Raw genomic sequence first — 25,293 nt, 5'->3', positions numbered from 1 at the left:
TCACGCCTGACATCGCATGTGATCAATACCATCAGGTGAACCTGTCTGATGATGATGACACTGTGATGAAAGTTAACCTGAACTTGTTTTTGTTGGGAGGCCACCGCTGCATTTTTGCATCAATAAATAATCAAGCAATAAATCAATCAATAAATAGATCAATAAATAGTTACTCATGATTGTAACACTCTAATATACAGTATATTTCAAGGTTTATCTGTGATTACTTCCACTATTTACATCAGCACAATATATAATGCACACACACTGCGTGCACACAGGTCAAACACACACACACACACACACGCTCCGCCTAGTACAAACACATGCACACTTAATGAAAACCTCCAGTGACGTCTTTTCCCAGATCAGTTCTGTCAATGTTTTACAGGTCCGGTCACAGAATCGCACAACATCAACAGTAATTCTTCAGGATTTCCACATAGACACTCACACGTAGGTGCTCTCTGTTTCTTAGATTTGTGCATGAAAAAGAAAAACACCGGCTGATCCAATAGATTTGTTTCAAATTAAGTACACAGTTTCACGCATATTTAGTGTGTATTTCTGTTGAGATATTCTGCTGCATACATTGAAATCATGGCTTTTATGTAGACCTCAAAGGGAGGGAAAAGGTAAGTTGAGGAGCTGATGGGTTTAATCAAAAGGATCACACAAATGACTTTGCATGTTTTAGCCTGACAAGTCGAACACATGTTGTAATTTCAGCCTGTTATCTTAAAGTATGCTACGAAGTTTTATACTGCTCTTACCTTCCAGGCTGCCACTGATTTCAGCGAAACAAAGAAAACATTTATCTTTTATTACGTAATGCTATTATTATGCATACATTAGTCTCATAAAGAGTTTTGGAAACCCTTCTTTTGTGGTGCATTCAAGGGTATTCTGAAATCTGAGCTTTGAGAGTCAGCTGCTGAAAAGTAACCTTTCAATGAAAGGGATTTCACGATATCTATGTTCGCTTATTGTTGGTCTTCAAAGCACTTTGAGTTGCCTTGTTATTGAAAGGTGCTGCACAAATAAATGTGCCTTGCCTGTAAATAGAGTTTCATTAACAGTCTTTGAATACAAAACTGAAATAATGGCTGCCTGGAAGGTACACAGGAAAGCAATCTAAAATCCTACACTATGTTTTGGAAGCACATACAGTAGATGCATTTGGAAGGCTACAACATGTAAAACCACCCAGTGTGGTCATTTAATATAATACATGTATCTGATAGGAAACAATACATGTCAAGTTGTCAGAACAGGAATGGGTTGTTGTTTTTGTTCACCGTCTCACCCAACCCGCTGCCTGTGAGCCACTGTGGCTGGAAGGGGACTCCATCCCCGGCCTGTGGAGCGGATCCTCCCAAGTAAGCCACTCCTGCTTGGTGATTCCCTCCTGAACACGGAGGAGCCACCTGAGCTGCCTGGCGCATATTTAAGCCAGAGTACGACACTCCCATTGTATGGGACGGTAGCTGAAATAGGGGAGTTTCACCGAGAGGATAAGCAGCTCCAAAGGCGGGAGAAGGTGCACCAAACGGGGGAGCAAGGGTGGAACCGAAAGAGCTGCAGTACGGGGCTGATGTTTCAGGAAGGGAGACCCCTGCAACAGCCCCTGATCTGACCACAGGGCCAGGTGTCATGCCCCTGGCTTTGAAAGCGCCTGGGAAATTAGGAGGAGTAACAGGAGGATGGAGGGATGAGGGGAAGGAGGGAGGGATATACAGTTTGAAGTATTCCAGCAAAGAGAAAATGCACCAAAGCAGAGAGAGGGGTGAGAAGAGTTAAATATCTGCTGGTTAATATACACTAGTGTCTATACTAAATTCAATAGGTCACTAATGCTCACACACACACACACACACACACACACACACACATACAACAACATCTATACACTACAGCGAGACCACAGGGGAGGGGTGGTTAGGCAAACCAAATCACAGTAAGCTTTTCCATACAAACCTATTAATAAATATCTATTTGTCAGTCATTATGTCTCCACCCCCTCTCCGTCTTTCTCTCTGGACTGAAGACTTCAGCTGAACAGTAGTGGAATGCATTTGAAACATCACCAGGGGAGTAACTGATTTTCAGTATCAGTGATTTTCCAGTCTTAGAGGTTGATCATGCACCACAAATATTTCCACATGAAGCCGGTATTTTTCACGCAGAGCAAAGCATTTTTTCTGTCCTTACCAATGGCTTGTGTCTGGGCGGCGAGCGTGTTGACGAGGGGGCGCTGTTTGGGTTTGGGGTTAGAAGAAAATAGATCGTCCAAGTCAACAAGCGACGCCCCCGCAGAGCCCAGAAACGAAGCAGTCTTTCTACACATCTCCTTTTCCTGCAATGTTCGCTTTCCTGCAAAATAAAGGTCCAATTCTACTCTAAAAGGTGTTTTCTTTTGGGGACAGGTCAGGGAGGAAGAAAGAGCAAAGCGGAAGATAAGTTTAATTGATTAGGATTGTTAGCCAACTGCTGACTGATGGGAAGATGGAGGTGAAATGAAATGGAGAAAATAGAAGAAAACGGTCACACATGCAAATGACCATTAAATGTACACAAGAAATGCATATATTCATGTGTAAATGCAAATAAACACAGATGCAGGCACAGACGGTTAGGTTTTTAGGGTTCTATCAATTAGAAACGAGCATAGAGCTTAGCAGATTAAAGACAGAACAAAGATTTAGTTGATTTCATTAGAGAAGAGCATTTTATTGCTGAATACAAAGCAGACAATGGGGTTTTACTCTCATGAACAATTGATGGAACTCAGAAATATGCATTCAGACAGAGTGTAAAATGCTATTTACCTGTGCCATTGCTCGGTGCGTTGCTCGGTGCACCCCAAGGATCACCTTTTTTAGATGCTCCGTCTCCAAAGGGGTCACTAGATGGGGAGGAGTCTGAGGGTGGAACAGATGAACCCCATGCATCATCTGCGCTAACTGGAGCTGCGGCTAAACAGGGAAATAGAGGCAGGCAGGCTCAATGAGGAACAGTGATATACAAAAGAGACCAATATTTCAGTCTAATGGCTTTGTTATTTCTTTGTTAAAATACTATGAACATGAGGAACTGGCCCAGGTGTCATCATGTTACCTAAGTAAGGAACTTCGGCCATGTAATAGCAAGTGGGTGCACGTGGGGGGAGATCGCAATCCCCATCTTTGTTCTAAGATGGTCTCTGGCTTCAGATGTAAATGCCCTCCTTGATCTTTCTGAAACTGTCCACTGACTACTGGTCAAAGCCCTTCCCAGTCGATGCTATGACTGGTTTTGATGTTCATAAATATCTGACGTTTGCTTCCGTTGCCCTCTCAATCTCTTACTCACCACAGCTGTTGTACGTTATGCTTCAAGTTTTGCAGTAAGTACTGACTCCTTGGGCCTTTGACTCCAGATGACGCCAGATATTCCAACAGCCCAACCTTGTAATAAAGGCCCACTGGGATGACTCTGGTGGCACAGGGGTTAGGCCCCCCCTATATATGACCACTTGTTATCACGTGATTTAAGTTCTGATGACACCTGAAGGCCATGGGATATGGAAGCAAGCTCTTCCGAAAAAAACTAGTAAGACCCTTGAGTTTAGAATATTTTATCAGCATTCCCAAGTTCCAAGAATTCATCTTCATGCTCAAGCATTTATTTCTTTGTTTCTTACCTGGGGCTCCCCATGGGTCATTGTCCAGTTTGGATGCATCCCCAAATGCATCAGAACTATCAACAGGTGAGGAGACGCTTGTCCCATCGCCCCAGGGATCTGACCTGGTGGCGGGTGGAGGGCTAGCAGGGGCTCCCCACGCATCTGCACTGCCTTGGGGTGAGCTCACCAGAGGGGCATTGAAGGGATCTGATGCATCATCTTTTGGTGGGCTGGATGGCAGTGAGAATGGGTCCTCTTTAGGGAGTGCTGTTGGTGCAGTGAAGGGGTCGTCTTTAGTAGGTTTGGATGGCGCAGAGAAAGGATCCTCTTTAGGTGGTGTTGTTGGTGCAGAGAAAGGGTCATCTTTTGTAGGTTTGGGGGGTGAAGAAAATGGATCCTCTTTTGGTGGTGTTGTTGGAGCAGTAAAGGGGTCCTCTTCTGTAGGTTTGGAGGGTGCAAAGAAAGGATCTTCCTTGGGAGGTGTTGTTGGTGCAGTGAAAGGATCGTCTTGGGTAGGTTTACTTGGTGCAGAGAAAGGATCATCTTTAGGGGGTGTTGTTGGTGCAGCAAAAGGATCGTCTTGGGTAGGTTTAGTCGGTGAAGAGAAAGGATCTTCTTTAGGTGGTGTTGTGGAAGCAGTGAAGGGGTCGTCTTTTGGGGCATTAAAAGGATCGTCTTTTGGGGCGTTAAAAGGATCGTCTTTTGGAGCATTGAAGGGATCATCTTTTGGAGCATTGAAGGGATCATCTTTTGGAGCATTGAAGGGATCGTCTTTAGGAGCATTGAATGGATCATCTTTGGGTGCATTGAATGGATCATCTTTTGGAGCATTGAAGGGATCATCTTTGGGTGCATTGAATGGATCATTGTTAGATGAACTGAAGGGATCTGGTTTATCTTTTGGAGCAGCAAATGGATCTTCCTTGTCTTTGGGTGCATTGAAAGGGTCATCTTTTGCACAAAACGGATCGGATTCATCTTTCGGTGCTGCAAAAGGATCTTCTCCATTCTTTGGTGCTGAAAATGGATCTTCGTCAGTTTTTGGTGCTGCAAATGGATCTTCGTCAGTTTTAGTTGGAGCCCCCCAAGGATCACTGCTGGCTACTGTGTCAGTTGTGTCTGGCCTTGATGGTGTGCCCCATGGATCTGTGGCCTCTTTAGGTTCTTTGGGGGCTCCCCATGCGTCTGGTTTCACCTCCTCCTCCTCTACTTTGTCTTTTCCCCAAGCACCTCCTTTAACGTCATTGTCTTTTCCTGCATCCTCCCATTTCAGCTCGTCCTCACTCATCTTGGCCTATTACAATTGCAAAATTAGAAATGTAAACACAAACAGCAGTTTCATTAGTGGCAACTAAACCCTTCCTATTTACACAAACTTGAACATCAACCTGATTTGTCTAAGTTGAGTAATCAATTGCAATTGGTATTTGACCTACAGGATTTGGTACTCATAAGTATCCGTACACTCGCCTGGCACATCTCACCCAAGGCAACTTTGATCCAGCCCTGTCTTCATGAATGTGGTTCCAGGACATTTGCTGTGTGTGGTGGTGAACGCAAATATATATATACATTTTTTTGCAACAGATAATCCTATTTTATGTGAACATGTTCATATCTCGTTTGGAAAGCCTAAGGTTAACAGAACTTGTGATAAAGGGCCAAAATGCCAACTGAAACAAACAAAAAACTCTCTGGAGTACAATCAAAAGCATAGTCAAACAACCACAGGTGCTTTCAGACAGCAGCTGGAGATGGAGGGCTGCTGCCGCTCTTGTGACCACATAAAGCTATTTGATGCTGCTGTCTTGGGTTACTGGGTGGCAACCACAGCAGCAACCGCTCATTATCTGAAAGCACCTGATGGGAGAGCTTTTTTTTTTTTATTCTCTGATGGCTCTTTTTTGACTGAAGTTTGTGAACAGCTCTGTAATCTCACTTCAAATGCTCTAATGTTTGACTGAAACTTTGAGTTGGTCATTTTACGATTTATTGCATAAATTGGGTGATAAATTTATCGTATTGAAAGAAGGAATGAATGAACTAGCAGGCAAAGGTTTAGTGTCTCACGGGGTATAGAGGATATAGTGTAATTTGTTAGTATTGTGTCTGCTACCTATCATTTACGTGACAGTCTCTCAAACAATCCCAGAAAATATATTTCTTTGATAAATGTGTAGTTTCCCCCCTGGGATCAATAGAGTATTTCTGATTCTGATGTATAAACATTGGTTTCCCCCAAAGGAGTGAAGGAATGGAACCAATGAATATGCAGAGGGCAGACACAAAAACATGAACACCTGCAGTATATGATATGCAATTAAATACAGTAGCCCTTCAAAACGGTGTTATGGAATGTTCAGTTGTGTTGAGACGTTGTCAAAAGGATGTTGATACAACTCAATGTTTTTTTTAGGTTATGGTTTGTACTGTACTGCATTATATATTGTACTGCCGTAATGTTGAGGCTACTGTGTCCGGTTGCTGTAGCGGAGCACTATACTTGCTATACACTTACCCTCCTCTCTGTTTCTTTCTTGTCAGCTTCCTGTTTAAGACGCTCCTCTTTGCGGGCAGCAAAGGAAGCAGTCAAATCAGCCACTGAGGGTATGTTGTCCAAGGATGGAAGCCCTGAGGTCCCAGGAACATAGCATGGCTTGTAGCTGGGATCCTTGATGGCATCCGTGGATGAGGCTGGTTAGAAGGGATGAAAAAGAGAAGGAATGAGATCTGTGTGAGACGCAGACAAATGAAGAAATTTATACTAAAACAGCTGGTAAACAAAGGGTACTTAGATACTTTAAGACATAAGGGCTCACCAGCAGAACCTTTTGACGTCTTCTCTCTGGTCTTGACGGCAAAGTCTCTCTCCTCCTTTAGTTTCTCATCGTCCTCCATAAGAACAAGGACAACCTTGGCCTTCTCTCTCACATTTCCACCCTGGGACAGATATGCTTACATTAGACTTTGATTTGGCTCTGATCATTTGAGCAAAATCCTATCTAAGTCTGAAAAACTTATCTGAAAAAAAGGTACTTTTTTTACAACTCTTGTAAAACAAGACCAAACTTAACAAATGTCTAAATTGAATCAATAAATAAATACATTCTGACTTAAGCCCTTTGGATCTAGTCAGGCCTGAAAGTGTCAAGCATTCTTACTCTGGAAAGCTTTTGAATCAAGGCTTCAGCGAACCTAGACTGAATCTATTTTCATTCTCTAATTGTGAACCTGGCCTAGACGTTAAAAGGAGTATGAAGATATGGATATTATAGTGCCAATAATGGATAACCTTAATGCATAGCATGCAACATTTAATGGATACTAGGTTGGTTGCATGCTTTGGACATCATCAGGAAGCATGTATCACCTGATCCTTGCCATCCTTTTCTACAAAGCGATACTCTGTGAGGGCTTTGACGATGTAGATGTTGTCTTTCATTTTCAGAAGCACACGATCGTCACCGGTCTTTAACAGGTACTCCAACAGTGTCAGCGACTGGTATGAAAAAAGCATGACAGGGAACAAATGTATGTGAAACAAAAATAAACTGACAATCCATACAGTTTCCAACAGTTTTGTTTTCTTTGCAATTGTGAAATTCATAGGACAAAACAACAGTGAAAGAAACAAAACAAAATCCGTGTAAAATCACAAATTTGGTAGGAAAGGATGAACAATATGCAAAAGGTGACCTTGGGTGACCTTATTTGCCTCAGTTATTACTATCTGTGATTTGTGTTATTACCTGTGCCAATTACCTGTTTAAATAAAGGTTATAAATTAAAAAACAAAACAAATCTATGACCCATCCACCAGAGACACCACAGAGGGGTCTGGTGCTTCAGGTACCCATCAGCCATCCGTCTCTAATAATAATCTGTGCATTTGAAAATGTCCTGTTTCTATAAATATACTGAAATTCCAAGGTTGTTATCCACAATAATGACAATGAAATGTCTGTTTAGCCACAGTCTGAACACATGGTAGGGGACTTGTGCATTATTAGTGGTACCTTGTGGATGTGTCTCCAGTTTTTGTCGTCTTTCAGGCGTTTCCAGAGCATCGTCATGATCTCATTGCAGGCCACCACATTGTAGGTCAGATCGGAGAGGTCAGCCATCTGAGAGCTGGATGGACCCCATGGGTCATTGGACGTCGCCTCTCTCACCTGCAAAAGAAGCACGGCAAGAAATGTCAGTCTGTAGGAAATATAAGATGGTGGAAGCCAAAGAGATACCAGCTTATGACAAAAAGACTCACAGTAAAAAATGGTGGCACCGGTTACAGTGTAGCACCTCGCCATCATCTCATTTCATCAAGCAAACAAAAATGGTACGTTATCTATTCTGCCAGGTTATCACCGATCACTTTTCCTCAGATCAGCTTTTTAGCAAGAATGATATCCCTGACTCTAAAATCCTGAAGGTTAGGATCTAAGGGAATGGCTCACTGTGATTTAGAAAAACAGTATGTGTTTACTGGTGTAGAAACTTTAAATGAATGGCTTGTTCTATTGATCTTCCATCTCTTCAACTCAACCTACACTCGGTGGGTACATCTTTTCAAACTCATGTTGCACAGACAACAATTGTTCCAAACCACAGAACCGTATTTAAATGCCACATCTATGATGCTCAATAACAATGTGTATAAAATGATGCACAGTGCATCTAAAATGTGTCACTGAATATAAAAAAATGGTGTCTGACAAAAGTAAAAGTGTTCAGAAAATCAAAAAAATGCATCTTGAGCCAGACAATACAGAATACAATGAGAAAGAATAATTGCATTTTCTGCTGGAGGGAAAACTTAGCTGAAATAGTGGGAATATCTGGGTTCACATAGTTCTTCACCCCTTGATTTCAGTTTCTCTTACCTTGACCTCAGCCTCAGAGTAGTTCTGGACCAGGTTCTTCAGCTGCCGGCGGAGCATAGAGGACGTCATGGTGTCTTGGGGGGAGGTAGGGAATCAAACCACCTCGATCTGATTCAGAGAAAACTCGTCAACAATGCTGCATGAATCGGTGCAGAGAACTGGAAAACAAGGATCCACATACACGCATGCTTAAACATAATCAAATAACATATACAAACTCCCGTACCTTTTGTAATGTCTGGCTGTGGCGTCAAAGACTTATTTTTATGTCGTTTGAGTGCAGTTGCTGGCTCAGTGAGCGTACATCCTGCTGGTCTCTCTTCCGCCTGACTGCATTGACTTGTCTCAGGATGTCAGAAACCAGATCCTACAGCTGCAGGGAGGAACCCGTCAACATAAAAAAGAGCTGAGACGTGGGTTGGCACTGAGTGACAATGGCAAGCAGACAATTATGAATACGTGACTGCAAAGCTAGACTAGAGGTGTGCCTACACCTGCTGTATGTGACAGCTCGTATCTGTTTGTCATTTGCCATAACCACTGCGACAAACACAGATCCTCAACTAGCTAGGTTAGCTATCTGGCTAAGCTACAAGCTAGCATCCTAGGGATGGTGTGAGAAAATATCAGCTAAAACCTGATTTTTAGTGCACCTGGATGATTAGTGTGAGCCATATCGACTGTAAGACGACGTGCTTGCAAGTAACGTATCTGTCAGTAGTCGCACATCTTGTTTTCAGGACCTCGGAGAGCGACTGAAGACGACCAGCAGACGTCAATATGGCTAACGGTCGAGCGTTGTTGTTAAGCTAGCAACAATCAGCTTAAATATCAGACTTTAGCGATCAACTGACGGGTTACAATTCGACAAACACCCGTTGCTTTTAGTTCAAAATAACACCCACTGGTCGCGCGTTATTTCAAGTATTACATATGCGTATTTGCAGTGAAAAAAACATAGCACTAACCCCGAGTAGATCTTCAGGAATCTTCGAGGAGACGACACGGACGCGACGGTTTCCGCTTCCGCAGTTTTCAGCACCTGCAAGTCCACGCCCCTTTACTATATCTTTTATTTTTTTTATTTTTACTCCGTTAAATACCCATTTCTGTTAACCAGTTATGTGTCTATTATTATTACATTGAACAGCAAATCACCGGAAATTGTAACATTTCTATAACACAAAAAGCAGTTACATGAGAGTAAAGTACATGGATTTCTGATGCTTGTGGTTACTGAGGGAGCTTCAGCTAAAGCCGTCTGGCGGTTAGGACGTCGCAAACCACACACACACACACACACACACACACACACACACACACACACACACACACACACAAACCCCTCTCAGTTAAGAACCGAATAAATGAGTCACAACCACAACTCCCACATCAATAACAGTTGATTCAAGATGGCGGCCGAGGGCGAGTACGAGTCGATCCTGTGCGTGAAACCCGATGTCAACGTTTATCGCATCCCGCCGCGAGCTTCAAACCGCTCATACAGGTAAATAAATAACTGCCGGTCGTTAACGGCGCTGTAAAAATGTGATTTAACGGTGTTTGGTTTCGCTCGGTGCGGGCATTTCACTTTCACTGCTCGCTGCCAGCGCATGCTTTCTTCGTGGCTTCATGTTGTGTTTTTGGAAGACCGGGGACGAGGAGACGTTTCCACTTGTAAAGATGTAGCCACGGTTTAATCCGGTGGCTGGTTTTTCTCTGCCGCTTTGTCGTTCAGGGCGGCCGAGCTGTCAGAGATGTGACGGGGGTGTTTGTCATCATGCCGGGTCGATGCGGGCGATGTGCCAGCACTGTCCCACTCGCCTGTGTGACAGCTGGGATGTCATCTTCACACAGTGAAACTATTGAATTGAAAAATGCCGTTTTCAGGATTTTCCATCCAGATAGTTTCTGCTTGAGGTTGTCATTACTAATTAAAACTTCACCCCAGATAAGGTAATAATCATAAAATGTTCACTAAGAACATTTACATAGATCCATATGTCCACCAGCACCCTCAAAGGAGAGATGTTTGTCCCATTTGAAATACAGTGTAGAAATTAAATGTGTCTGTGTATATATATGTGTGTGTGTGTATATATAGTATATTTGTTTAAGTTAGTTCCACTCCCACCTGTGTCTCAAGATAAATCTGAATTGAGCGACTTTTCAATCATTTTTGCCTGTTTTCTTGTGTACAGAATACAGGATTTTATGATTTTTATGTTCTGTCGTTTGATTAATCAATAGCGTCACACATTTTCTCATCATGGTAATATTATTCAAAATTCTGTATGTATGTGTTTCATCAGGGTGATCAGGCGTTTTAAAACTACCTTGACAGTTTAAAGACTACCTTGGTTATTGAAATCCAGGGTCCATTGGTTCAGATTGTATTTGTATTGTTGTTTTAAAAGACAACGTATGTGAAACAGATTAATGTCTATGTCCAGTTAATATATAATTTCTTGTGAGTAAAGTTTTATTCTGACACCCTGTTTGTCTACAGGGCAGCTGACTGGAAGCTGGATACTCCAGACTGGTCTGGTCGAATGAGGCTCACAGCCAAGGGCCAAGTGGCGTACATCAAACTGGAGGACAAGGTCTCAGGTGTGACTTCATTGTGTATTATACTTTAAAACCCCATTACGTGACACTCACTTACATCACAGCTCGCACAGGCCAACTGTATCGTACGAATCGTCAGAAGCCCAGTGTAACTTGTCCTGTCCAAGATTTACCCCCAAATAGGCTCCAGCCCCCAGGGACTCTAACCAGGAAACTGTTTAGAAAATAGATTGATAAATGGATGGTTCACTGTTTTGACACATGGATCACTATTTAGTTTGTCATTTTCCCTCCTGTCTTGAAGGGGAGCTGTTTGCCCAGGCACCAGTTAAGGAGTATCCCGGTGTCGCGGTGGAAACAGTCAGCGACTCCAGCCGATACTTTGTTCTGCGGATACAGGATGACAACGGTGTGGATAGGAATAACTATGAATCATTTATTAAGCTTGCCTGTTGGAAGGCCCTCAATCCCCTTTAAGCATGCGGATTTGAAGAACTTTGTCTTGGCTGTTGTTCATGTCAGTAACTGTAACGTCACCTCTTGTCCACAGGTCGCAGCGCTTTCATAGGAGTTGGCTTTGGGGACCGAGGGGACGCTTTTGATTTCAACGTGGCTTTGCAGGACCATTTTAAGTAAGCAGTTACTGTCTTTTACCTTGAAAACAAGATGCTGTCGTTGAGATTTACAGGACTGTACTTGTGGAAAGCTGCATGCTGTAGTTTTTCTGCTGAGATGCGTTGTTTATTTCTGTCTCCGGGCTGATGTGATGAGTGTTTCTGCCTCCCTGCAGATGGGTGAAACAGGAGAATGAAATCAGTAAAAGTGTCCAGCTCGGGGATTCAGGACCAAAACTGGACTTGGGCTTTAAAGAGGGACAGACCATCACACTCAACATAGGGGTGAGAACCAGTTTCATCAAAATGTCCAGCTTTCACTACATTTTCAAAACATTTCAAATAGAATGAGACTGTTGGCGAGTGTAGAAAGTAATGGTGTTTTAGTCAGAGGTTTTATGATAGAATTAGCTTGCAAGTGGTCAAAATGAACCAGAAATGACACATGCAACTTTATGCTGCCTATAAAACTTGAAATGCCGCTCAAGTGTAAGTTGAGATCCAAACCACTGAGGACCTTTTGAAGTTCACAAATCAATCAATTTCCATTTAGTTTCCATTTTCTCTGTTCAAGTCAAGTTTTCTCTCTCTTCTTCTGTCAGTCAGTTACGTCATTTGTCCCCAAGAGGCGTTTGGTTTTGCTGCAGTGAAACAAAACCACAGGATAAAACACAAAGAAATAAAAATAAGTGTAAACAATAAACATAGTTTTTCAGATATGTGTTCAAAGGGATTAAGCTAAATGTCATGTAAAGTAACTGGTGGTTACAACTCAAAGGTAACACATAAACATTCCTAAAATCCTTCATGAACATCTGAGAGGTTTTCTTTTCTTCTCAAAAACGTATATATATATATATATATATATTTTTTTTTTTTTGTCTGTCTCTAGCAAGGTAGAAAGAGGGATAAGCCCCGCCCACAAAGCTCTGGTGGGTTTGGACTCCTCCCACCACCACCGGGAGGCAAGATAGCCCCGCCTCCTTCATCAGGCTCATCCAATCACAACATAGTCCCCCAGACAGGAGGCACAGCAACAGGTAAATGGCAAAGCTTAAAGCTGCACTAGACTCAGCCTAAATGTCACTTTCTGTGCATCAGTATTTTAATATCAGTGATCATAGCCATCATGTGCATTTACAGCAATTAACCTCTTTGTAGTTTGGACTGTATTTTCGCTTGAGAGTCTTGTGCAGCTTCAACCTACAGGAGTGACCTATTTTCTTAATAACTGCGTTAATTAGTTGCTGTTAAATGAGTTGTACGTTTTAGAGCTTCAGGCTGCAGAAAATGAAGTGGAATGTGTGTCAGTTTGTAAGCTACCTTTTTAATGAGCTGTGTTTCTCTCTGTGTCTCTGTCAGGCTGCCTGTTGGAGCTGGACAATAGTAACTCCAACACAGTGGTTCAGTCAAACCCTAGTTCAGATCTGTGGGGAGACTTCTCTGCTCCTGCAAGGTAGACAGTTCATTTCTTGTAATATACAGTATATATATCTCTTATGAACTAGTACATTCAGCTCGAAAAGAAATCTTATTTTAAAATCGCATATTTTTAGTGTATTTTTTAAATTTGTAGTAAGAAAGGTCATAACTTACTTAGCAAAATACTGGACTTGTGCTTTTAATAAATGATATGATGTTATCAAAAACATTAATCGGTGTGTTTTCAGCTCTGCTCCATCACGACCACAGGACACCGGAAACTGGATCCAGTTTTGAGTCGTCGGCGGTTACGTTGGTTGTGATTTCCATCTCACCTGCATCTGTGTTTGTAGCTTCCTGTGCATCCCACTGAGATTAACTCCACACACTGATCCCAAAGCAGAGACGCGAAACACCACAGAGCTGTAGAAACAACTCATGACATCATTTCATTCAGAAAGAATCATAGTTCTTTCAAATATTCTTGACAGGAAATGAAGCATTAATCTGTTGAAGCCATTACATGATATGAGCCATTTCCAATGATATTTAAGGGCTATGTGTGACGTCCTGACAGGCAGGTGTGCATCTTTTATGTATCTGCGTGGCCTCCCCAGTAGATGGCTCTCTGGACAGAGCTTTGTCTTTGATCTGGCATGTTTATCTCAATACAACAGCTCCCCCTGCTGGCATGGCAGAGTGCTACATCTCAAGAAAAGTCACCATTATTATTTTCCTGACTCATTTTAAAGTGACAGCAGCCGCCTGTCTAACTTAAATATAAATCCTAAAGAAAAAACATTTTGAGACATATTTCACTCTTTGACCTCATTTGTTTCCTCACGAAGAAAAGGAGGGTTTTTAGCCTGAACATGGGATTAAATGATGGACACGTTCCCACCCTCACACTGTGAATTGTGGAGTAGTACAGCCTCGTCCACACGTCTCAAATTTTCTTTATTTACTAACTGTAAGTAACTACTGTAGGTCTGAAGTGTGGTTTGATTACATAATGACAATGTAAGTGGATTTAAAGATGCGACTTCAAAATGTTCTGATAAGCCTTTGCTTAAATTACGTTTATCATGCCATGGACCGGTATTTATCGCCAGTTATCGATTGTACAGCGTTTAGAGAGTGTTTATAGAATCACTGAGCTCACTTAAAGTAGGCTGAATGGTTTAAGATATGTTCAGAGAGACATACGGGGTACATTAACATTCCTTTCTGGCGTATTACATCTATAAATTGATGTTTACAATGTAAAATCATATTTTTGTTTACTACTGGGTGCCTATTATCTGCAGGCTTATTTTATTGTAACTCTGAAATCAGTAGCCAAATTCACAAATGTATTCATTACTTTCAATTATTTATATTTCACATACTTTTCCTGAAGAATGAAATCAGCTAAGTATTAAATATAACATATTTTACTGAACTCAGCGATGGGTGTGAATCAAAACTACTGAAATACTTCACCCCAAGCAATTTTTTGACTTCCCCTGAAAACAGCATCTCATCCCAATTGACTTGCCCATTTCCAAATCCAGTTGAATTGAATAAGTGAGGTAAACCAGAGCAGGAATGTAGGACAAGTTATCAGAAAGCTGTGAAAACCAATTACTTTCTTTAAGGCCCCTTTTTGTGACCATCAGAGGAAAGAGTAAATCTCTGCTTCACATTTTGCATTAAATATGTAGTAAACTGTTAATGTCCACCAGATTTACATTTAGACGTTAAGAGAGCAGTCTTGCTGCGTCTCCTGCACCTCCTAAATGCTCCCCTTTTGTTAAAGAGAGAAAGTGAATGAGATGACTGACCTCCTCATTCTCATGTGAGCAGAGCTTCAGTTTCAGTGGAAGCAGTGCGATTGTCGTGTTTGTGAAATGACTGTGCGGCTTTTTAACAGGCACAATGTTTCGGGAGCTGCAGTCTCAGACAATCTGAGGAAAATATTTGGAACTTAAAGGAGTAGTTCAACAATTTGGGAAATACGTTTGGAGTTAGGTGAGAAGATAGATGCCTCTCATATGTCTGTGCATTTAATATGAAGCTGGAGCCAGCAGTCGGCTCTATTAGCTTAGCTTAGCATAAAGACTGGAAACAAGGGGAAACAGCTAGCAAGGCTCTGTCCAAAGGGAACAAAATCTGCCTAGAAGCAGCTCTGAGTCTCACTAATTAACACATTGTATCCTGTTTGATTGTATTTCCTAAAATGTCAAACTATTCCTGTAATTAATTTTAATACTGAATGACATTCTACCTAAAATAATGAACCTACCTTATGCCGTTATCCCCATGTGGCTTATTTCAGACTGTATAACGAAATCAAAAAAGCTCTTTTACTGAACCCATGTATACTGTTGAGGATTTGAACACACCAGTCTCAGGACTGAAGGCAGGAAAAAACAAAATGATTGTCTTATTTCATGAATGTCTTAATGGCAGCAAATGATATGTTGATACTTGTGCTGAAAAGGCTTTGGCTGATTGTGAATTTAGACGGTGTTTACAGGACTTTAACACATGAACTGTCCTTCACATTTTTTGACTGTGAATTCATTTTGTTTGCACAGATTTTGAAGTTTTGCTGTGATTAAATCACATGAAGCGTATTTAACTGGAATCGAGATACAGGGCTGGTTGATATGTTGATATGTGTGTTGTGTTTACATTGCTCGTATTGCTGGCTAAAATATAAAAATGTCTCCCATTTCTCACGCATTCCACTCTGGCTGTAGAATCACTGGACTAACACTTTTGATTTATGACCAATTATAATGAGAAAGAGGCAATAAATCCTTTCAAAGGATTTGTGACGTCTTGTTCTTATTTTGAATACTGCAATATCACAAATAGTTAGATCACATTCAGACTGCTATGGGAGACTGAACTATTTCTCTTCTGCCAGATTTTAATTAGCATTGGTAACCATCCTGAAGGTGGTGCCAAAACTCTGGTGTGGTGAACCATTTACACCTCCTGACCGCACATCTCCTACAGTAAGAATGAAAATCAGAGCATTAGAACATAAAGACTATAAAAAGATGTCAGACGAGGCTGCTGTACTTTTGACTTATGAGGCACCTGCAGGTCTTTTCAACGCAGCTGCATGTGGATCGAGTAGCTTCCTATCATTCTCTGAAGGTCAAGAGGGAGTCGTAAACACTAGTATGATGTAACAGGATCAGAGAGACCACCTGAGAAGTGTCATCTTGGGGAAGAGGGTGATGAAATGGCCTTCGACACAGAGCAGGAAGTCAGCGGTGATAGAAAGGCAGCTTGTTGGTGGTTTAATGTTTTGGACTGTTTGAAGGTTTGAGGCCATTTTCGTTTTAAAGGTTCATTTTGGTTTATTACAACAATATAAAGGATTTCACCGTAACTCATATGTCCAGTGGCTGAAAGTTACTACATTTAGTCAAATATTGTAAACAAGTACAATTTTGAGGTACTTCTACTACTCTTCTAATACCAAACTGTATAAAGTAGGTCGTCTTGACATTGTTTTTTCCCCCCTCAACATTTGTTTCAGGGTCAGGACATCATTGCATCTTAGTAAAAGTATACGATAATATACTTGTACTTAAGTTAAACGTTGAATGTAGGGAGTATTTTTTACGCTTTTACATGAATAAAGGATTTAAATACTTTCTCCACCACCGTATCTATTGCACCATTATACACTCTGTAGGCAGCTAGTTAAAGAAAGAGACGGTCTCAGTAGAAGTGAGAAATATTGCGTGAGGTCGGGACATGACCTCATGGAGCAGTAGCTTTTAGCTCTGCTGACAGACAGAAAAAGAGAGGAGAGACAGCTGGATGGACAGACTGAGGGCGAGAAGAGGAGACCAGTAGCTGGCCTCTCCCGAGCTTCATCAGGAACACGATTCATCTTCCTCCGATTGTCGCCTCTCTTCGACTCTGAGGCCGTTGTAGCCTTTTGGAATTTGTGTACATAAACTAAACATGAACTGAACATCTGATCTCAGGTCTGCAGGCTTGAACTCATGCATGTTTGTGTCTGTGATAGATTGAACTTGTTCTGAATGTGCTGTATGTGAACTTTAGACCATGTATTGCTCTGTTGATGTGTGTGTGTGTGTAGTTCCCACTCTTTTTTTGATCTGGGTCACCTCCTGCTCTGAAACCCACACCGAGCAGCACATCTCTGCATAACACCATCACTCGTGTCATTTTGATGGATTCATTTGGATCTGTGTCGCGGCCAAACATACTTTTAATACCCTTGATATCCCAGCATGCTCGCTGAAGGTTTCCATTTCCAGAGAACTTTCCCATCTATCATCATCGGAACAGATTTAAAGGTTCAACCTGTAACTCAAGTACAAACTGTACAATACTCCCATCACAAAAAGCTCAAGTATACCATGGGATCTATCATTAAACTCCAGCATGTGGTTTTTAATCTCTAATGGTGCTTTCAGACAGCGAGAGGTTGCTGCCTCCACCCTTGTTTTCACTGTAAACACCAGCAGCAGCAGCAGCGAGGACGTCTGCCGCTCTCATGACCATGCGTAGCTATTTACCGCTGCATTCAGAGTTTGTGATGGTTCAGCTTCTTCAACTTGGTTGGAAAATGAATTGCGATGTACAGGCTGGTAAGATCGGAGGTGCCCAGCTGTAGGTGATTCAAAATACAGAATACAGATGTTGCCAGTGCCATCTGAAAGCACCTCAAGAGTATACGTGAGGATGTACTTAGGCACATCATTGATTTGAGCTAAATGCTAACTCCAGCATGCTAACATGTTCACAGTAACAAGTGAAAGTCAGGGGAACACCACAGCCAGTAGAGTTTATTGTCTGGGCTCCATGAATATCTGTACCAAATTTCATGGCAATCCATCCAACAGTTGTTGAGATACTTCAGTCAAAGTGGTGGAGCGACTGATCCATCGACAACGCTATTCACAGAGCCAAAGTTCTCTTGTTGTTCTCAGTTATTGTTTTATGTATTTATATATTTTGCTCAGTAATTATTAATTACAAACAACAATAATACACATGATAAAACATCATGTCGACACTGCAAAATTCAGGATTGTGGTTTTATCACAGAGTCAGTCTGTCTGTCCATCTGTCTGTCGGACAGACGGACAGACTAGACGGCCAACACACTCCGTGAGGACTGAAGTCACTAAGTCTAATCTTAGCTTAGCATTACTTTCAAAGCTACATCAGCACTTCATAAAACGAATTGACAAGTACATTTTTTCTTTGGCTTGAGGTCGCGATGAGAGGAATTGAGAGCAGGCGCCCAGAGATGGTGTCGCAGTCAGAAAACGACGTGTACCCATCACAGGAGATCTGTTTTCCTCCTTCAGGTCCAAATGCGGTCCCAGCATGCGTTCACGTGCTGCTCTGATGACATGTTGCCAGCAGAACTCCAAGTTTCTTTCAAGTCAGCTGCTGAACGCCACAGCAGTGCTTTTTAGCCACACTAGTGGAAGCGCTCTATGAATCCCTAAACGAACTGTAAGACGTTTTCGTCAGAGAAAACAGGAGTAAAGAGGTGCTAGTTTCAAGATGAATGTAACTACGGATCTCTACTGGCCTCAGTTAGGTTTAAAAGGTCCAGAAAGATACACAGTTAAATCAATGTCATGGACCTAAACAGCAGAAACTTTAATTAATTCTTGTTAATTACAACGTAGATCTTACTGTCAAAGTTTTGCCCATCACTTCTGTAGGTTATGAGGCATGATCGCTGTACAAAGTTCACTGTTCATAGCTGTTCTGAACGGGTGAAAGGGGTCAGACGCGATCATGGTGCACGTTTTAAGACAGTCCTCCTGGAAGGCATTCAGTCGGCTGAAACCCTCCTTACTTTCTAACCTCCTGACAATTTAAACATTCTATAGTATGTGCATTTAACTTGTAGTTCTTTAAAGTAACAGCTGCCGTACAGGTATGTGATAACTTTATGTAGTTGCAGAAACCTGTCACTTCCACTGGGGCCAAATGTATCACGATATATTTCATATTTTGTCTGTATTTTCACTCAGATATTGTCTTTTACTATATTACTGCAGCAAAGTTACATTTCTATGATCTCTCGTCTTGTCAACTTCTTTCTTTTCTTGCTGACTCTTTGCCAACACAAACACACACAAACACACAGTCACACTCTCTGTGATACAACCCTGGCATACTTAGCGTTAATGCAACGTATCAGGTGAAGTCCGACTTGCTTCCCGTGTGTGGCACGGCAATCAAACTGTCTTCCTTTAATTAGCTTGCTAATTCATGCGTTTTGGCTCAGGATGGTTTGTGAGATAACTTGGAGTTGTTCCTCCTCACAGATGCTCTCTTAATAACATCAGGAATTTATTGTTGGCTCAAACCAGCAGCGGTATACTATTTGACATCGGCTGCTTGGATGATTTAGGTGCTGCTGGGATAAGCAGGGGGGTTGAGTGGGGACGGAGAGTTCAAAGGTCGAAGGTTAGAGTCACTCATGATCACCTTTTGCTTGGAAGTTTTCAGGGAAACCTGAACCAACACCTCGACGGGATGATTTAGGTGGAGGTGTGTGTGTGTGTCTGAGTACATAACAGTGTAAATCCTGCTTTAGTGTCCTGTCATACCTGCATTTCCCCCTTTTGACTTAAAAGCCATAAAAACATATTTGCAAATGCCTTTAAACTCTGGTTTTATATGTGCATGTCTTCATACATGTAGTTGTTTATTGCTTGCTCCAAAATGTCAGCTTTTCAGGAACTTGTTTTCAGCTCTGCGACCATGTATGTTTAGTTTTCTCTAGTAAGTTTATCCAGCCGGACAGAGTTTCACAAGCAAGCGTTTATTTGAATTTAAGACATGGCAGTGACTAAAAATGGATTTACAAGGTTGCATTTGGTAAAACATGATATCTATCAGTTTTTTTTAGTTTCAAACAAAGGTCTCTAACAAATCTGGAGAAAATTGGAAATAAATCTGGGAATAAAGAACAATACGGTTCTGCGTCATGTTTCTATTTTTAAGTCGATCTGGGGGTGCAAGCCATTTTTACATCCTTACATAGGCTGAATGGATTCATCCTACATGTTGTTGTTTTTTTCACCTCGGCTTGTTATTTACGAGTTCTCCGGTTTTTATTAGACTGGGCAGCGGTTCAGCATTCTGCGGTCTGTCGCTGCTCCTTCTCTCCGTCTGACCTCACCGTCCTCTCACTCTGTGAATGCCGCCGACTTTCCCTTTTTCACAGAGGTGTCAAAGATTAAGATTTTCTGGCAAACAAATCGTACAGTAGCCGTCCCTGCCACAGTGATAGCCTGGGAAACCGAGACCAGTATGACTGCATGAACTAGCTAGCATGTTGAATATATGTCTGTTAGTGTGTGCATAAAATGGAGCCAAAGTTTGCAAAGTGGCAAAATTGAATGACAGAAGAAACTCTGTTCAAACATTAAATGACATTTTTTCATTCATTATGACCCTGGCATTCATGATCTGTAGAGTTTAGCTAGATATACAGACATTGCAGCTATGTCATCTGGTACAGGTGTGCAGTAGTGGCAAATAAAACGGTGGATTAGTCTGCAAATAGAATCATTTCTGCACTGATACAACTTTAAACTAATTAATCTGTTACTTAAATGGATTTCCTGCAGCATTCCCACAGCGCAGCCATTTAGAGGCAATGCTATTTTTGGCATGAACGCCTGTTTATGTGATCAGTGAAACAGTTTCTTTCACTGAGTCTGTGAGCTGAAATCCACCAACCAGCTGATTGTTTTGGGATGAGGGTTCAGAGTGTGACTTGGCTGGACAGTGAGGCTGAGGGGTCAGAGCTGCGGACCGCCGCACGTACATGGTGCTGAAAGGTTGTAGTGTCAGATTTACGACTGTGGATCTATTTTTGAAAACATCTGGGGAAGCTCTCCAGATGATCCTCACTGTGTGTGTCTGTGTGTCTGTGTGTGTGCATGAGATCTATTTGCATTGGTGTATCATTTTACAAGGACATTATTGAGATATGAGCCTGCCAGGCCATGTTTTTTAAGGTCAACATACTTAAAATCAGTTTGTAATTGTATTTATTCATTAATTTATCTGCAGAATACTGGCAGATCTGAGTCTTTATTATTTATAGTAACATCATTCATTCTGCTATCAAACTGTTTTAAGTTATTAAAAAAAGAGCCTTATTAAAAAAACACTTTTATTTTATTGCAATTTAATTACATTTACAAACTGCAAACATCTGTAGTATTATAGGTACAGTTATATAAATAAACAAATATTTTCATAATATTGTTCACTTACATTGTGTCAACACTTGAAAGGTATTTCAATATTATTATTATTATTGTGCAATATTACATTTAATACATGAAATCCTAATTGGATACATCAAATTTAATAAATCTGACAGTAAAAGTGTACATTTACAAAATGTGCTACAGCAACAGCAAACAGCTTCGGACAAGTGCTACTAAAATGTATGCAGCATGTATTTACTTCCAGAAAGTGCCTCTGAATACGTCGATATTCACGTAGAAGTCCTTTTCCGTTCTTTGAGGTGCGTTGAGCACCTCTCAGTCTGCTCGCAGGCGCGTTTAAGGCTGTAGAAAGTGGCACTACTGCAGTCTATATACAGTTCATAGCCTACCATGATGTATACACTCAAAAGTCACGTCCCAAATATAGATTCAGTGCACTAAAGAGGCTATCTTTTACAAGGACATCATTACATTACATTATAGATATATATTACAGCATGAACAGGTAGGTACACTATTGACTTTTCACGTCATTTTCAATCTGATGTATAAAATACAGTTATATATATTACTATATGCTATAGTAAATAATCTTTAATTGGTTAAAAAATATTGTTCATTATTTAACTGCTGAAAACAAATGAGACCGTGACTGAAACAATTTGTTGGCCAGTCCAACAGTTTCTTAAAATTAAAACCAGATGTCTCATAAACCATGTTGTTTCCATTTAGCACAGGGGATTTTGTGGCTATGGTCTGAAGAAGAGAGGGAAGTGATTTCAGCCTTTCACTCCTTCACACCACCTGCCATCACTCGTAGCTCTCAAACCTTCAGCTGCATTTGAAGTAAAATAAAAGCAATGGTCTTGTTTGATTTCTCCTAATCTTTGACTTTTCATTTTTGCTGTTGATGATTTTTCTGAATAATTGATTGATTATACACACAAAATGCAACAAATCAGTGAAAAATGCCTGTAACCGGTTCTGACAGCTTAACATGACGTCCAAATTACAAAGATATTCAATTTACTGTCACATGAAACAAAGAAAAGCTGCGATTTCTCAAACCTGAGAATGCTGTGTTTATCTACTGTAGACTCCACAGTGTTCGTAGCTTATCACCACTGTGGCTTTTTGAGGCACAATAAAATGTGTTTGCTAAACTATAAACGTATAACAATATCAGTCAGGTTTAATACATTTAACCTAAACATCACATATTGCTTTCTTTTGCATATTTATTCTCCAGTATACGAATCAGTTCATCTCCTCATCGCTCTCCTCTCCCCTCCATCTCTTTCATGTTCCTGATTGCTCCTTTCCCTCTGCTCTTCTTCCTCTCCTCCTCCAGCCGCACCCTCTCCCTCTCCATCACCCAGTCCCCGCCGAGGTAACTCAGCCCATCCTCGGGTCGTCCACGAAGCCGCGGCCTCGGGTCGAGGAGCGTCTGGAAGAAGGAACAGGCCAGCGGGGTGAAACATGCAAACTGGGGCGCTACGGGAGGGCGGTCCTTCTTTTCAATGAAATGGGTGCCATCCTGTGCGCTCTCCCCCTGTGGCTCCGCCCACACGTCCAGTTTGTCATCCGGGCCTTTTGCTCTGTCAAACCATTCCTGATATTTCAGGTACGAGTGGCAGTCTCTGGTTGTTTCGGCCCAGGGATGACTGCCGGTCAGCATGGCGTAGGTCAGGATCCCCAGCGCCCAGCTGTCCGTGCTGGGCTCCACAGACACCCAGACTCTCAGCTTCTTTTTCTTCTCTTCATCCTGCTTAACGCCATCATCCCCGTCACTCATGCTTCTCCAGCTGTCTTCATTTCCGCGAGCGATCTCGGCCTCGGGGGTGCAGTAAGGAGAGCTGTACCAGACCTCTGGGACCCTGGTGCCCCTGGCCTTCACCTGGTGTAGAATATTTATTTATTTGTCACAGAAACAAAATACAGTAAATATTTGAACTGTTCAATCTTAACTTTATTTCCAGGCTCACTGCATGGTTTTGTTTGGCAGTCTATATATCGTCAAGTGCTCCAAATTAAACAGCAAAATATTCCCTTCAGAGAGACGCAGAAGTGTTTTCGGCAGGACCACATCATTTGTCTGTGTCTTCCAAAACGCTTACAATCACTGTTGAAAAGCTCGTGCTGTGGTTAAGGTTTGGTTAGGTTTAAGATCATGGTTTGGGTTACAATAAGTACTCTGTTAAGGTTAGGGGACCTCCGCTGTCCAGATTACAATGATAAACATTTGGTGAAGGTTAGGAAATGAACGTTGTCATGGTAAACAAAAACAATGTTGACTTTTGGGTGGGAACAGGAAACAAACAGTGGTCACTCTGTTTTGCTGACCCATCCATCCCTCCCACTTCCTCTCCACGTGGACTTTGTCGCTCTATAACAACGTCACCTGATACATATGTCGTTTTGGGGCACTGACTGAAATAACTAATGCTGTCGTTCTTCTTGGGAGGAAAGATATGTTTCTACTGACCATGCCGAAGTCTCCTAGTTTGACCCAGCGGCAGGCGGAGTCACACAGGAAGACGTTCTCTGGTTTGAGGTCTCGGTGGACAAAACCAAGAGAGTGCAGGTGGGACAGAGCTCCACACAGCTGGGACACCACCCGCTGACAACAGCCCTCCTCCATACCGACCTGGGGAGGAAGGGGCGGGGGGCGGTGATGGAAGGAGAAGGATGTGTGAGCTAAACTGTAATCAGAAAGAAGCCTGTTCAAATGAAAAGAAACTTGCAGAGGGAAACTCTTTCTGTTGAAGTGATGACTGCAAACCTTTATAGTCATGAGTAAAAACTAAAAAGACCCCAGATCTAATCATCTCTCAGTTATTGTAGTCTGATGACAATCGGGTCTTTACCCTCTATCATCTACTTTTGCACACGGTAGAAATCTGATGAATACAGTATGAGTACTGTTCATAACACTGAACAGCTCTGTTAACCTCAGGCAAGATGACATCATAGAGATCCCCAAAGAGGCTTGCTTGCTGAGCGAAGACGTAGTGTGAAGGCGTGGAGTAGGCGATTCCCAGGGCTCTGGTCAGGGACGGGTGGGTGCAGAACGACAGAGAGAGGTTATACTCCCTCAGGAAAGAGAAGAGAGAGGTGGACCCACGAGGGAAGAACTTCAGAGCCATCGGAGTACCTGGAGGATACAAGGGAGAGATATTGATGTGGGGGGTTTCTTTGTCAAGGCTATAATGAACAAGTGTTAGTTTCCCCCCTCACCTCTCTTCCTGTGTACAGCCAGCATGACTTTGCCGTACGAGCCTTCACCCAGGAGCTTTAGGACCTTGAAGTGCTCCGATGTGTCCATTGCGGTCAGAGACTGAGCCGTTAGATGGCACATCTCATCCAGAAGCTTCGTGGCAGCCTGGACGAAACACTGACATTAGATGTGGTTTTTTAGATGACTACAAACCTGAAACGTGAAGAAGACTCACACTATTAGACGTGTTTTTGACATGGGGTTTGACGGTGGTCATTTTGACATGGGAACTCCTCAACTGATCTCAGACCTGTCTCCAAGAAGGTCCAAGATTGGTTCCAGCACAAACCTACACGGCAAGGTTAAGATGCATCTTAACTCTCTTGCCTTGACATGTAATGAAGGGCCCTGTCGACAAACTGCCGTTATATAGCACTAAATTGTTTTACCATTTACATACTCGCTGCCTGGACCAGAGGCAACGTCACAGGAAGGTGAATGACATGAAAACGCAGGTTTAGGCAACAAAAGCACTTTGATTAAGGTTAGCGAAAGAATGTGGTTTCAGTTAGATGTTAATAAAAATGTCTTTTTTTGTGCTTCAAGTCACTGCTGACACTTTGTGTATTAATCCAAGACCACGATCTATCCCTAATTTTAACCAATTTGCTCACTG

The 25,293-nt window shown here is 41.9% G+C and overlaps 3 protein-coding genes across 3 annotated transcripts; 1 reads left to right on the top strand and 2 right to left on the bottom strand.

Moving 5' to 3' along the window:
• Positions 1–736: 736 nt before the first annotated feature.
• On the bottom strand, positions 737–8,613 carry LOC139299284 (epsin-1-like). The gene is made up of 9 exons (XM_070922191.1): positions 8,545–8,613; positions 7,681–7,836; positions 7,035–7,163; positions 6,484–6,604; positions 6,183–6,358; positions 3,683–4,958; positions 2,829–2,975; positions 2,185–2,373; positions 737–1,675 (listed from the first exon to the last, which is right to left on the bottom strand). The coding sequence occupies exons 1-9, from the start codon at positions 8,611–8,613 to the stop codon at positions 1,266–1,268; spliced, it is 2,673 nt and encodes an 890-aa protein (XP_070778292.1). The 3' UTR covers positions 737–1,265.
• A 1,343-nt stretch (positions 8,614–9,956) lies between these two features.
• necap1 (NECAP endocytosis associated 1) lies at positions 9,957–13,445 on the top strand. Its single transcript, XM_070922003.1, has 8 exons — positions 9,957–10,051; positions 11,054–11,154; positions 11,417–11,521; positions 11,663–11,744; positions 11,903–12,011; positions 12,619–12,766; positions 13,089–13,182; positions 13,397–13,445. The coding sequence occupies exons 1-8, from the start codon at positions 9,957–9,959 to the stop codon at positions 13,443–13,445; spliced, it is 783 nt and encodes a 260-aa protein (XP_070778104.1).
• A 9,225-nt stretch (positions 13,446–22,670) lies between these two features.
• On the bottom strand, positions 22,671–24,894 carry LOC139299283 (serine/threonine-protein kinase SBK2). The gene is made up of 5 exons (XM_070922190.1): positions 24,853–24,894; positions 24,638–24,782; positions 24,352–24,554; positions 23,886–24,047; positions 22,671–23,297 (listed from the first exon to the last, which is right to left on the bottom strand). The coding sequence occupies exons 1-5, from the start codon at positions 24,892–24,894 to the stop codon at positions 22,671–22,673; spliced, it is 1,179 nt and encodes a 392-aa protein (XP_070778291.1).
• Positions 24,895–25,293: the final 399 nt, after the last annotated feature.

The sequence above is a fragment of the Enoplosus armatus genome, chromosome 16, assembly GCF_043641665.1.
Source record: "Enoplosus armatus isolate fEnoArm2 chromosome 16, fEnoArm2.hap1, whole genome shotgun sequence".
Taxonomy (NCBI): domain Eukaryota; kingdom Metazoa; phylum Chordata; class Actinopteri; order Centrarchiformes; family Enoplosidae; genus Enoplosus; species Enoplosus armatus.
The sequence above is the reverse complement of the archived record's forward strand: the minus strand, read 5'-3'. Positions and strand labels throughout refer to the sequence as shown.

What these genes read in the sequence shown, in the direction of transcription:
- LOC139299284 (XM_070922191.1), bottom strand. Translation starts at nt 8,613, where the DNA reads ATGACGTCCTCTATGCTCCGCCGGCAGCTGAAGAACCTGGTCCAGAAC. An exon ending in AAAAGGATGGCAAGGATCAG is followed by an intron (nt 6,605 to 7,034) that starts GTGATACATGCT and finishes TATCTGTCCCAG; the next exon opens with GGTGGAAATGTGAGAGAGAA. An exon ending in TGACCCATGGGGAGCCCCAG is followed by an intron (nt 2,976 to 3,682) that starts GTAAGAAACAAA and finishes TTCCCTGTTTAG; the next exon opens with CCGCAGCTCCAGTTAGCGCA.
- necap1 (XM_070922003.1), top strand. Translation starts at nt 9,957, where the DNA reads ATGGCGGCCGAGGGCGAGTACGAGTCGATCCTGTGCGTGAAACCCGAT. An exon ending in GCTTCAAACCGCTCATACAG is followed by an intron (nt 10,052 to 11,053) that starts GTAAATAAATAA and finishes GTTTGTCTACAG; the next exon opens with GGCAGCTGACTGGAAGCTGG. An exon ending in GACTTCTCTGCTCCTGCAAG is followed by an intron (nt 13,183 to 13,396) that starts GTAGACAGTTCA and finishes GTGTGTTTTCAG; the next exon opens with CTCTGCTCCATCACGACCAC.
- LOC139299283 (XM_070922190.1), bottom strand. Translation starts at nt 24,894, where the DNA reads ATGACCACCGTCAAACCCCATGTCAAAAACACGTCTAATAGT. An exon ending in GGCTGTACACAGGAAGAGAG is followed by an intron (nt 24,555 to 24,637) that starts GTGAGGGGGGAA and finishes TGTATCCTCCAG; the next exon opens with GTACTCCGATGGCTCTGAAG. An exon ending in AACTAGGAGACTTCGGCATG is followed by an intron (nt 23,298 to 23,885) that starts GTCAGTAGAAAC and finishes ATTCTACACCAG; the next exon opens with GTGAAGGCCAGGGGCACCAG.